The sequence below is a fragment of the Alosa pseudoharengus genome, unplaced genomic scaffold (assembly GCF_046254945.1).
Source record: "Alosa pseudoharengus isolate Yale_2024_CS ecotype anadromous, Long Island Sound unplaced genomic scaffold, YU_APseudo_1.1 YU_APseudo_1.1_scf_15, whole genome shotgun sequence".
Lineage (NCBI taxonomy): Eukaryota > Metazoa > Chordata > Actinopteri > Clupeiformes > Clupeidae > Alosa > Alosa pseudoharengus.
Genome location: NW_027468620.1, coordinates 3,359,474 through 3,373,216, shown reverse-complemented (window position 1 = coordinate 3,373,216; position 13,743 = coordinate 3,359,474). Strand labels below are relative to the sequence as shown.

Sequence of the window (13,743 nt, the reverse complement as noted above, 5' to 3'; positions counted from 1 at the left end):
CAATTGAAAATTACTGTATGGAGGAGCTTCCTCCTCAAGCCCCTCATTGAAGTCCATTATAAACGCCTCGGACCCCAGCGGCTCGTGAATCACGTCGTTTTCAATGGCCAAGGGAGGTAGCTCCTCCGTACAGTAATTTTCAATTGCGATAGGGGGTGCTGTTTTTAGCGGCAACGGTGAACTAATGAGCAGCTTAGCTGCTCTGCAAGCAAGAACGTTATCTGCAGTCATACAACTAAGAATCTTGTGTTGAACGGAAAGCTTGTTTTTTTGCTCCTGAAATAAACAGTACAATGGAATCAGAGGACAAAGTCCATCTTTTATACATTCAAATACAGTGCAAGGATCAAAGCAGGAAGACCAGATCCAAAAATGAAGGATGGTAAGGCTAGTGTAGGCTACTGAATGCTACGTAGGCAAGTATGACAAATAGCCTACTCGTGACTAGCTGGTAACGTTAGCACTGGTCTGTCACAAACATGGACAGTTCAGGGATTTGGTGATAAAAACATTTTCGGATAGTTATGCGTTGTTATAATCATCCAAGTTATGCCTCAACTAAACAATTGTTAAATGATGTTCTTGTTGTTAATATGCTCTTGTTTTCACCGTTCTAACTGTATCTTTGGATGGTTACATTGTTAATGAATGTTTCAGACCGTGATGCATTCCTTTAATGACGTTTTCAATAACATTTGCCTTTCGAGTATAAATTCCCACTTGGCTATTACAACCTGTCTTTAAATAATAGCAATTTGGCTTTAAAAACATTAGCATGTTACAAATAACCACTTTTAAGGTCTATTTTTAATGGTCAATAGTTACATGGTTTTAAGTGTCTATTTTTAGTATTATAGACTTTTTCATACATAGACCTATATATCTTCCTTGACTTCCTAGACCTAAATTTACATTTATTTACATTTACATTTATTAATTTAGCACTATTATCCAAAGTGACTTGTATATTTAAATTATATTACAAAGTCTATTGTCCCTGGAGGAGTTTGGGGTTAAGTGCCTTGCTCAAATGCACAATGGTGGAAGCCAAGAATTGAACCCACAACTTTTCTGGCTACTGCATGCTAGCCTAGCTCCTTAGGTCAGACCCCCCCCCCCCCCCCTAAGAATGTCTGAACAGCATTGCACAGCATTGCCAGTTAAAATGCTACATAGTACATTCTGCTGCTATAAATGTGTCTGGGTAGGTGGCCTATATACTCGTTAACATATGCCACTATCACAAACATTGGCCACTAACACCAATCAAGCGGACATTTCTTCCTCCGTTATTTTTTTAACCACTGGCCGCCATATATATACATATATATATATATATATATATATATATATATATATATATATATATATGTGTAAAATCAGAATATATATGTTTGTGTTTGTGTGTGCATACATACATGCATACTTTTCCTTTTTTTCTCCCAGGTGAGGTTTAATCTTCTGCAGTATATCGTACCAGAAGTCAAAGAGCTGTACAACTGGCTAGAGGTGGACTTCCATCCACTGAAACTTTGTGGAAGGGTAACTAAGGTAAGTCATCTCAATTACAAATGTGATGCCCCAAAGGTGGTGGTGCTGAGCGCTAGTGCTGTCAAAATGGGCAAAAATAGCATTTCTAAAACCGATAGTTCTGGGCCGTGGTTATAATAAGTTGAGTAAAGGGGACAGATACAGGACAGTCTCGCTATTCAGCCCTTCAGCCGTTGTGTTTCCATAGCTTATAAGAACTACAGGACCTACCCATATGCAGCCTTTTTTGCTGCACGGTCGCGACGCTAATTAGCTGAACTGAAATGGTACTCCTTTGCTAAATCCTTTATCATTTTGCTTACGTGCAATTACAGTAACCTAAACATTCTTACTACCTAAATTGGTCCATCCACCTTGGATAATTTTTGCATCAGCTAAGCCTATTTTACCCAAATACCCAAAGTCCTTTTAGGCATGTCCCTCCACTCGGCGGCCATATTGTAACGTGGCCACTTATCGGGCATCTATTTAGGGCAGAACTGCGTGTGCGCCACATTTCACGAATCACGACACACCAACCTCGCTCCAGCTGTGAGATCACGACACATGGTTGGCACGATGTATTCACAACATACCACACGATTGGCACGATGTATTCACTTGTAAGGGTGTCACGATTTCGTTTTTATATCGAAATCGATCGAAATTATATCTCAATCTCGAACTTCGAACTGAAAAGTAGAATCGACGATGCAGCCACACCCCCAATGTCACATCCAGCATGTATGCCAAGACGCACAAATGCACACGCACGTGCTGAACTGCAGCATCAACACTCCTCTAATTTTAGGCTGCAGCCAGTTAAAATATACACATCAACCTACCAAAATCAAAGCCCCTCTTGCTACTTTGAAATCACCGGTGTGGAAGTATTCGTTCATTCACGTCAATTAAAACTAACTTAGTCTACTCAACTTAGCAAATTGAAAAGATGATCTAGTTACAGTACAAAGTTTCTTTAAGGCTTAAAATGCACATTGATTAGTACATATTCCATGAACACTAACCTTTCGTCTCTTCGGAGTGTGCTGAAACGATCAAATTATCATTCTGTGTTTCATTTCACTATGTTCACGTCTCTGTTTTAGCCTAATGTTGGTTCTGTTTACATTACAACCTCGCAGTTGGAACGGTTTCAAAATAAAAAGCGGTTTCAAAATAAAAGCCCCCCGAAACAGAAAAGGAAAAGGCCAAAAAGAGTAAACATATAAGGAATGCATTAATACTAATATTAAAAAAAAGATCGCAAATCGAATCGAATCGTGACTTTAAAATCGAAAATTGCATCGAATCGAGGTTTTTGGAGAATCGTGACACCCCTATTCACTTGTCAACTTTTGTCGGCAGAAGGGGCAGGATATGTGTAGACGACTGCCATGTTTGCGTTACGAACCAACCCCATACATTTCTTTGAGTGCTGTGTCATCATTAGAAAGTTTTATAGGGGTGGGTAGAGTATAGAAAATCTATACTCAAGTAAAAGTACAATTACTCCCTTCAAAAATTACTTGAGTAAAAGTAAATATTCCCAACTGATAAATCTACTCAAGTAAAAAAGTACTTTGATAATAAATTACTCAAGTGACCAGTTACTTGATTTTTATATATTTGATGGCCCTTTAAAGGGATACAAAAGTGCTTTTTCTCCATCTCTGTAGGCTAGTCATATAGGCAGAAATATTTTAACAGCCCAATTCAAAATATTTGACACACTTTTGTAGACTGTCTTGTCATAGCCAGAATAAGCATTAAGTGGCTATGGATTGAAAAGCGGTCACTTCCAATCCATTGCCAGATGATTCTTCAGCTTTGCTTTGCTAGAAGTCTGGTTATAACTTCACCATACAGACAATGTAACCTAAAAACACTAGCTATATTATTGGTAGACCTAGGCTACATATAGCCTAGGCATGTCCACTCAGACAGAGCGACAGAGCAGGCTATCTGTTCATGAGACGGTCGACTGTCATGTCCTGCAACATTGAGGCTACATAAACGAATGCTAGGTTTTTTCTAACTTGTGTGCTCGATTTCCAGTGCATTTGCTTTGCTTGTAAATTAAGTTGTAGGCCTACTTTCCTTGTTCAATGTGATTGTTGAACGATGCTGGCCAGAAATTAATATAGGCGAAAGTTTCCGTCTCATGTCATACCTCATCTCATTGCTACTCTGGCAGTCTCACCAGAAGATGCAGCAGCTGTCATTGCGTTAACTGAGCTGTTCGATATATTTTTGAAAACGATATGTAGTTGAGACAATATCGTAATACCGGTATTATGTCAAATAATGGGCCATTTTATCAAAGCCACTTGCTCTTCTGTGTTCAGACCATTCAGATAGCCGCAGATCTGCTCAACTGCACCCCTTGCGTGTGCACGTTCTCCCTCGCAGCACTACAAACTTTAAAACATGACGGACACAGAGTCAGATTTTGTTTACCTTGATCAGAGGTTGGTGCTAATGCCTATTCCGTCGGCACATCAATGGCTAGACTGAGAATTCTCGTTGTGAAATCAAAATCGGTTTTGTACACGCAGATTTAAGTTACAACACTGTTTACAGCTCTTCGACTCACGGTAAAATGTAATTTTTGGTACATAGCCTAGCTAATTTAAATACACTGATGAATGCTTGCTCGCGACTCGCGAGCAGTTAGGGGCATCATTTTTTATGATTTCTGAAACCCCATTCAATCGTGCATAGGGATTTTTCTTACGAACCGGAACATGCAAAAATTAACGCATACAAAACGACGGTAGCGTCTATCACACTCTTGATGAGTCACTCAGTTACGTTGTTTAAGTAGCCTAATTGTTTAAAACTATTTTTGTTGTTGATAGCAACATGTCTAGGCCATCATAGGCTACATTTGCTTGTCATCTAGGCCCTATCAAAGCCTTACGGGTAAAAAAAAACTGCATTGTGTGACAAAACTGCAGGTTTTTTCAATATTTTCGTGCCTAAAATATTGCATTGTGCAGTACAATGTAGGCCTGCGTTGTCAGTCAGGGTCAACTTTTGGTCTTGTTATTTGCACAGCTTTATCAGAGCAACTGTAGCCTATGCCTATTGTAGGCCTATGTTATTGTTTACACTTTTTTGCACAGCTCTGTTAGACCAGTCTGAAATGAATATAATTAAAACCGGCTGTGTTGTCATAATTGTTGTGTTGAGTGAATATATGAAGCACTTTGCTCTTTCTGTTTGAAATATCAATATTGTATCGATATCGTATATCGCCAATCAGCCCCAAAATATCGGGATATCAGTTTTGGTCCATATCGCCCAGCCCTACTTCTGTGTAGTAGGGTACATAGGCCAGTCATTACTTTTATAATCGAGGGAATTGTAGCAATGCATTCTGAAGCCCTGTTTCTTTTCTCCCACGCCGTTGTGCACTGAGGAAGAGGTGCGCTTTTCTCCCTTGAGATGCCTTCTCCAATAAACTCCAATGTACTTGAATAAGAGTAGCCTGGCTAGCGCCACCACTTCTCAATGAGACGTGGTCTGGGAACCAAACGTTAATTTTCTCGTATTTGAAAAAAATGCCCAGATCCGTTTATTGGGTGCCACGGATGTCTATCAAATGCGTCTGTGCATAGCTCATCATCGTCTTGCTTTCCCCCTTGTTCTGTGATTGGTCCCCTATCTCAGGCGAAAATTTGCTCCATGGTCTCCAGGCTGCCTTAGCAGCGTGAATCAAATCGCGCGCAAGGCAGCATGGGAACACCCAGGCTAGAATAAGAGTAGAAGTACCGTTTTGGAAAAGGAATATGGAAAGTTGCCATACCTTGAAAAAAATACTTTTTTACTCGTATGCGTTACTTGTAACGCATTACTACCCACCCCTGGTCTCTGAAATACTTTCAAATGTACGGTGTACATATTAGGACATCAGATGTCAAGAGTCAGGTGTCAGATATCAGATGAAAAAGCATATGAACAGGGTCCTTACATGACACCACTATGCGTTTTCAACCCAATAATTGTGAAAGAACAGTATAGATCCTGTGTTTGTAGCCTAGGCTATCAGCCTATCGGTTTCCCTCCGTTGCTTTCTGTAGCCTAAAGGCTGATTTATGCTTCTCCGTCAACTCCACGCCGTAGCTACGGCGTCGTGACCCTTTCGAAGTTCTGCGTCGGAGTGGTTTTGCATTGCGGTGCATTTCACCGCCATAACTCTAGGGGGTGTGAGTGGTTCTGAGTCACCTGTGTCTGTGTCGCTCACCACCGAAAACGGTAGTCAGAATGGCAAACCCCATAGACTGTCGTGCAGAAATATTGATCTTATTTGTTTGCCCTTTTCTTGCTTAGATTTTGTTCAAAATACACAGTAAAATCCAATGATATAGTTACTGTAACCAGAAAATAAGTCTGAGATTATTTGTGAAATGTCTGCCACTGCCCACAAAGTACTGCTTGCTGGCGAAGTGGTAATTTCACAACAATGGGGGGCGGGGCTTAACGGCAGGTCAATTGTGAGATTTCTGAAATGTGTCCGCTTATCCCAAATTAACAAGCCCCATTCTCTATGAATAACTTAATTCTCTACACCCATTAGTGTCTGCTGATGCTCATTTTATTTCATTGTAAAGGTGTTACTTCCTTTTACATTTATTGTGGTGGAGACCATGTGATGTGGTGTTATGAAGGACGTGAAGAGCATGCAACATGGCAACCAAGATTTATTGCAGTAGTGTTGTAATTGGGCAATATTGAGAATTAATTTACATTAATGGACCGCTCGATTATGTTTTGGCCCGCATTTACATATCTTGTCTTTCTTAGGTGTTAAACTGGATAAAGGACCAAGCAGAGAAAGAGTGTGATCTTCAACAGTATGTGCCCCACCTACAGAGCAATACCATCCTTAGACTTTTACAACAGGTGAGTCTTTTATTCTTTTCCTGTGTCATCAAAACAAGTTCAAATATATACACAGTACCAATAGCTTAATTCGAGTAAAAAGTTGCAACTTTAGTGTACATTAATTTCACGTCTTACTATTTCACATGCTCTTGTTTTGCTTTCAAGGCAGCTTGCTTTCAAGTGTCACAAGTTTGTGCAAAAACCTGATCTGTTTGTGTATAACATGATGTGTGCTCAATGTGCCAGAGAGCTCCTTGTGTTGTCTCATACTTTGTCATATTTCAAGTGTCCATAAATGTTCAGGGCTGTTGAGACAAGAGGACTGGAGGAAAAATCACAATTCAACATGTATTTGTTGTCTTTGGTCAAGTAGCTTATGTGGGTCATTGCGTCAGATTCTTCTCCTGCATTTTTCCATGTTTCAGTGAAGTTGGGAAAATCTATCCACCACACAATCTTAGAATTGGCTTATTTATTTTCCGTGAAGAATGCACAATTTTAAGAACAATAACCATGTAATCGTTGATGTAATGCCAAAAACACCTATGCTCCTCATCCAAACTTCATGTGAAATTTGTTTTTATTCTGAATGAAATGGCTCAATGAAATGGCGCCCCAAACATGGTTAGAATTTTGTTCCAAACTAAATTTAGAGGTATGGAAAGACAGGAAAATAAATGTGTACAGAGCTGATTTTTCCATTTTGAAGTATGTGCACTTTGTGTAATTCTAGATACCATTTATGGTGTTCATAAAGTATTTGTTTTGCTACAGTGTCTCGCCTAAATCTTCATAATGTATATTCTGAAATATTCTCCTTTATGGTTTATTAGGTTGCTCAGATCTACCAGAGCATCGAGTTCAGTCGTCTTGCCTCTCTTGTGCCATTTGTGGATGCCTTTCAGCTTGAACGTTCCATTGTGGATGCTGCTAGACACTGCGATCTGCAGGTATGATGGGACAGAATCTCAAAAGTAATTTTTTTTTAAAGAAAGTGGGTGTAAATGCCTTGGGACCCACAATTTCCTATGGTCAAAACCCAAATTAAATGACATTCAAATGAAGGAAGTGTATTACCAGTAAACACAAGGTCTTGTTCATATGTAAAGCAAATGTGCCATTATAGAGTGGAATATATGTTAGGGTTGGGCCAATGGACGATGTCATCATACATGGTGATCCGTCATCCGATTTCACGATGGGAAGCAACCATTGTGATGCCACGCCCCCACATGCCAGACACGCAGTAATTCTATAGACTGAGACTCTGCTTTAATATAGGCTAAAACAAAAACTTCCCTTGAAATTAAATTGAGCCTAGAACGGATGCATATGCATTATGCAGGGTACTTTAAAGCCACAATATGAAGTATTCAAATTACTAAATATGTTGAGCCACTAGCATTTATTCAGATTATAAAATACTATACATTATTAACTAAATACACTTTATATGAATTTCAATATATATGAAATAGAAACATATGACAAGCCATCATTTTCTGTGTGTGTGGAGAGAGTCGAGCAGAATCTAGGATGGCTACTGGTGTGAATGATCACACTACAGTATATTCAATTGTGTAAATCTCCCCTACATGAATTGCTATCCACTTTCATCAGGCCATATATTTATAATTTGCTGTTAACTATGTAATGTTATGTTTTATGTAGAAAATTATACATTTATTTCTGTACAGACATACATCATCGTCCATTGCGATGTTTTACTGTACACATTGTCAAATGCCAAATAAGCGGACATCGCCCAACCCTAGTATATGTCCATCAGATAGTATATGTCCATCACCCATTTTAAATGGAACATTATTCTTTCAGTACACACTCTCTGGCCCACAGTTTCACAACAGATATTTTCAGATGTCCCTATATGTACTTAATACAATAGAATTGATGGTAACGTTTAACTGAGTTTTTTGTCTTTTGTTAGGTGCGCATTGATCACACATCTCGTACTCTAAGTTTTGGGTCAGATCTGAACTATTCCACAAAAGAAGATGCGCCTGTTGGCCCTTTCCTCCAGAACATGCCCTCAGAGCAGATTAGGAACCAGCTCACCGCTATGTCTTCCTCTCTTGCCAAGGCCATCCAAGTCATCAGGCCAGCCTCCATACTGGTGAGAATACGTTGAGCTGTATAGACATTTGTTTCTTCAAGCATGATAAAAAGCATAGATATATTATTGATCCTGAATAAAATGCAGAACTTTCTTCACTGCTCATTACTCTTTTCTACTGGTCATCATTACTCTTTTTGCTTCTGGCAGATTGCATATTTTCAAATGTATCATACATGTACCATGAATATATTTGTACTAAAGTCAAACATACTATTTTCTGACAGCAAGAACGAGAGGAGCAGAGCCAACAAGCCATTGCAGCTTATCTGAAGAATTCTCGCAAAGAGCACCAGCGCATCCTGGCCCGCAGGCAAACCATTGAGGAGCGCAAGGAGCGTTTAGAGAGTCTAAACATTCAACGTGAAAAGGAGGAGCTTGAGCAACGGGAGGCTGAACTGCAAAAGGTGCGCAAAGCAGAGGAAGAACGTCTACGGTTGGAGGCCAAAGAACGAGAGAAAGAGCGCATAATGCAAGAGCATGAGCAGATCAAAAAGAAGACTGTACGAGAACGCCTGGAGCAAATCAAGAAGACTGAACTGGGGGCTAAGGCCTTTAAGGACATTGACATAGAGGTACATGAAGTCCATTTAATTTTTTTTACACATTTATAAACACATGTTTGCTGCTTAACCTGGTTTTTATAGATATCTGGATATGACTTCACTTCAGACATGACAAAAATTGGTCTTAAGTTTTAAGTTAAAAGGCTTAACGCAGGGTTCCATACAGAGTTACAACTAGGGCTGTCAGCATTAACACGCTAATTGCAATGCGATTAAAGACCAAGCATAATTTTTTTTAATTGCAACCCGCCAAAGATTTTTAATTTTACAGTCACTTGTTCTGTTATCAACGATTCTTTGACTGCTACTATTTTGACCCTTAGATGCACCAATTCTTGTTCTCAAACTGCCAGACACCTAGTAGGCTTCTGCCTGCCTTCCTCCTGTATTCATGAAGATAATAAACACCAACGCAGTTCTGAAAAAAAAAACCTCCCCCTCGGCTCAGTCGACATGGAATTAAAATATCACTAAAACACCAAGTTTAAGCTATAATCTATGACATGGGTCGGCAAAAGGCGGCCAAAGCTGGCCCGCCACTGGCAGTCTGATTTTTAAAAAAAAATCTTTTATTTTACAATATTGATTTACAAATAGCCTATTCACCAATCACACCATGGATGGGTGCTTAAACAAATGCTAGCCTACTCCGTGCATAGCCCTAGGCCAGCGCTTCAATATTGCGCTTTTGTGCCTCTGTTTGGAGCGGATAGGCCACCTTGAAGGTGCCACTCCGTTTCATAGTGCGGTATGGTATTCTTTTCAAACAGCGACAGCGTTGTTGCATATCAGATACAAGGGCTTTGCATTTATGAAACCGGGTAAGATGAACGCAAAATTTTCTTTCCATTCCTTTTTATAGGCCCAGCTATTTTTCTCCCAGCTAACTCCTGTAGTTCGCTACTCACTCTGCATGCTAATATTTCTTGTAGACAAACAATACACATTGTAACATTGTCATGAGATGTGTCAACCAAATAGCCTATTTAACAATAAAAGTAAGACTTTATCCAAAGAAGTAATTAGAATAAGTCAGGCTCCGTGCATCAATGCCAAAATTATTGTAGCCTAGGGCCTTGTGTAGTAGTGCCCACATTTAGAGTTCATCAAGTGAAATGAATTCCTCAAGTATACCATCAATGGGCCCATCCCATACATGGTTTATTTTTTTCACAAGTTATTTTTTATCCATTCTCCGATTGGATGCGTGTATGGACTAATAGACCATCCATCGGAGGTGCATTTAATAGCAGTCTATACTCTGGCCCACCAATTATTGGCTAAGAAAAATACTGGCCCGCGGAACATACTTAATGGAGATGGAGTAGGCGCCGATAATCGATCAACATATAGTTTCAAAGCAACCAAACTGCTCTTTCCAGCCTGGTGAACCAGCTTAAAGATTTTTTTAGAACAAAATGTTGGGAACCATTTTTATGAACAGCTACATTACAGTGGACTCATTTTAACTGATTTTTTAGGCAAGAAATCACATGACCTGGTGCGGCTCTAGCCTTCATAAAAAACAATCTGATAACTATCAAAAGACCTACTGACGGCTTGTGTGTGTTTTACATCCCATTTAAGCAAGGTATTTGAAAGCCCAGTAATCCAGTTGTAAAAAAACGTTTAATTAAACAAATTGGATCAAAAGCTCTGGAGACTACTGTACTTGGAACCTTGGAATCTTTCAGGAAAGAAAAGGAAATCCAGTTCTGAAACACAATTGAAGATATGATGGTACACAAGTGTTTACATGTGAACATTTTCTGCACAGGATCTGGAGGAACTAGACCCAGACTTCATTATGGCCAAACAGGTGGAACAGTTGGAGAAGGAGAAAAAGGAACTTCAAGAGCGTCTTAAAAACCAAGAGAAAAAAGTAAGAATGGTCATGTCACTGTTGCAGTTACTTATTATGGCCTATTAAGTTGAGCTTAATATGAGCTACTCTCAGAATATTTGATCCTTCATCAAACATTACCCCAGGATAGATACATAAGGAACAACCTTAAATTTAGCTTGTGTGTCAGACATGCTCTGAAGTAGGACTATTTTGCTTGAGTGGTAATTGCTATGCATATAGTGACTGAATGACTAAAGAGTTTTTGCAAGTATGAGAAAAAGGGATAATGTATTGCCCGACGTCATTGTCAGAAATGAAGGTCTCGTTTTATCCGATAATGACTAGCGAACAAAACATTATCCTGCTTTTACGGTCACTTGCCTAAATGAGAAAACACAATATGTTTGTCACTGTTTCGAGGTCTATTTGTGTGTAAAACATGAGTTTCAGATGTTCCATAGCAATGTGTATTGCTTGCTGACTTTCACTTTCAATGAAATTCCATTACTATAAGCAAAGAGACTATGTGAATCCAAAGCAAAGCAAAAAATAGATTGGACTTCTGAAGGCCCATTCAAGTTAATGGCACTTAATGCTGCATCTTGACAAGCCATATAGGTTATATATGTTGCTAGGTGACTGGTACGCTGGCGAGTCACGCTGCTCTGTCTGGCATCTTGTTTTTGTTTGATTTAATTTAATCTTTTATCTATTATTTAAATCTTATTTTTCTTTTGGTAAAGATTGACTATTTTGAGAGAGCTAAAAGGTTGGAGGAGATTCCCCTCATCAAAAAGGCTTATGAGGAACAGCGCGTCAAAGACATGGAACTCTGGGAGCTACAGGAGGACGAGAGGGTGAGAACATTTCAATTTTGAAAGATGCATGAAGGCAACAGAACACATTTTTTTAGAAAGTGTTGCCATGCTACTGAGCAACTTTAGCCAGCAGATATATTTAAAATGATCATAAGGTCAGGTATAAAAATCGTGTGTAATGGTAAATCCTTTTTGAATGATTGGTGTCCTCCAGATCAGCAACATGAAGATTGAGCGGGAAAAGGCCCTGGAGCACAAGCAGAGGATGTCTAGGATGCTGGAGGACAAGGAGAACTTTGTTTCGAAGATCACAGCTGCTCGAAGTTTCATCTATGAGGTAAAATGGCTGAATTTCAGCCCCCTCCCCATCTTGTTATGGCCTGAGCACAGGGGGTGCAGGGTTAAAGCCTGCACCAGAGGTGCAAACCCCTATTGTTTCTATTAGAGTTATTATTACGGTAATTTGTCTCCATCTGCCTTTTTTGAGGTGGTTCCCATGGGTGAAAAATTAAATTTGACAGGAGTCATATAACACTTCCTTACACTTACGGACAAAGACTAGGCCCTGCACGTGGCCCAAGGACCCCCTAGCGCCCCCTTATGTCACGGAGTCTCATGGTTGGCATATAGTTTCACGTACACACAAAAATTGGTAGGTGTCTTTAACTCGAGACGAACAACTTTCATATGCACACTGGATTAGCCACACCCAACAGGAAGTGAGGTAATTGGGATTTCATGCATTGTAACACACCACCAATTTTGAAATGCTTCTCCTAAACCAGTGATTCCCAACCTTTTTTACTAAGAGCCCCCCTTCACATCTAACTATGGATGCTCAAATTCAGTTCAAATAAAAGAAAAAAAAACTTTATATTTCACATTTTTCACACACTTTGACTCATTAGATTCATGCTAACTCTTTATTATGATCTTTTCTTTTGATAAACTAAGGGCTATGGGCTTGCATATTTTTGACCAGGGATGAGATCCCTATTGACAGCCAATCTAAAGTCTTGGGGCTGTATTCACAAAGAATTTTAAGGCTAAAAGTATCTCCTAACTGGCAAATTTAGGAGCAACTCCTAAAAATAATGGGTGTGTCACTCATAAATTAAGAACTCCTAATTTATTTGACTAGGAGTAATTCACAAACCATTTTAGACCTAAAAGTAGCACCTAAGTCTGGGACAGTCAAGAGGACTCCTAATAGGCCGGGAGCCACGTATACCCCTCAGGATGTTTTTTGCTATGTTTTTTTCATATAATTTCCTGTTAGCCTATACCCTGGGCCATAACGAGTTCATAGGGACAACTCTCAACTCGGCCCCGTTTGGTCTCAGGGCCCAAAAAAACATCTTTTAAGGAAAATCTGCAGGCGAAATAATATAGCTGTAAATATTAAGGTACTGCAACTGCAAAAATGGTCCTAGAACCCTGTAAATTTACATGGATCACCCTGTCACATAGGGGAACCAACCTGAAAAATGTTTCAGGGCTTGGTGCTTTTCTTCTGTCAAATATCATCTTTAACCTACCCAAAAAGCCCAAAAAATGCTTGTCCGCCTGACAAATTGTCCACAAATTTGATCATTTTCAACTCTGTTATGATATGCATTAGTCCCTCAAATGTAAATAGAAAACTACCCAAGTTCATGAGCTTCAATTTAAGTCCAAGGTGACCTTTCTAGCTAGTGTACAACAGCTGCTATGTCCAAAGCTATTCACTGTAGCCTATCCGAAAATACTAGCCTCCTGGTTGGCATTCAGACACTTTCAGGCATTACCATTTCATATGGCCTTCTTGTTTTCATCGTTTGTGAGAAAGGCCTTCCAATCAGCGGGGCGATGAACATTCAGCCCATTCACAATAAAACGTTCACCACAGCCTCTGCGATCTCTCTCAGCTGATTTTGGTGAATGAAGACGGTTCACGTAAGTGTCTGTGCTGAATATTGT

The 13,743-nt window shown here is 39.5% G+C and overlaps 1 protein-coding gene across 1 annotated transcript in view; it reads left to right on the top strand.

The window, feature by feature from the left end:
* Nucleotides 1-12,229, top strand: part of LOC143124727 (eukaryotic translation initiation factor 3 subunit A) — a 35,583-nt gene extending 23,354 nt beyond the window's left edge. The window contains exons 8-15 of the mRNA XM_076286437.1: nucleotides 1,447-1,551; nucleotides 6,340-6,438; nucleotides 7,254-7,370; nucleotides 8,369-8,554; nucleotides 8,782-9,129; nucleotides 10,898-11,002; nucleotides 11,710-11,823; nucleotides 11,999-12,229. Coding sequence (XP_076142552.1) covers nucleotides 1,447-1,551; nucleotides 6,340-6,438; nucleotides 7,254-7,370; nucleotides 8,369-8,554; nucleotides 8,782-9,129; nucleotides 10,898-11,002; nucleotides 11,710-11,823; nucleotides 11,999-12,229 — 1,305 coding nt within the window. The remainder of the gene's footprint in view (nucleotides 1-1,446; nucleotides 1,552-6,339; nucleotides 6,439-7,253; nucleotides 7,371-8,368; nucleotides 8,555-8,781; nucleotides 9,130-10,897; nucleotides 11,003-11,709; nucleotides 11,824-11,998) is intronic.
* The last annotated feature ends 1,514 nt before the right edge of the window (nucleotides 12,230-13,743 follow it).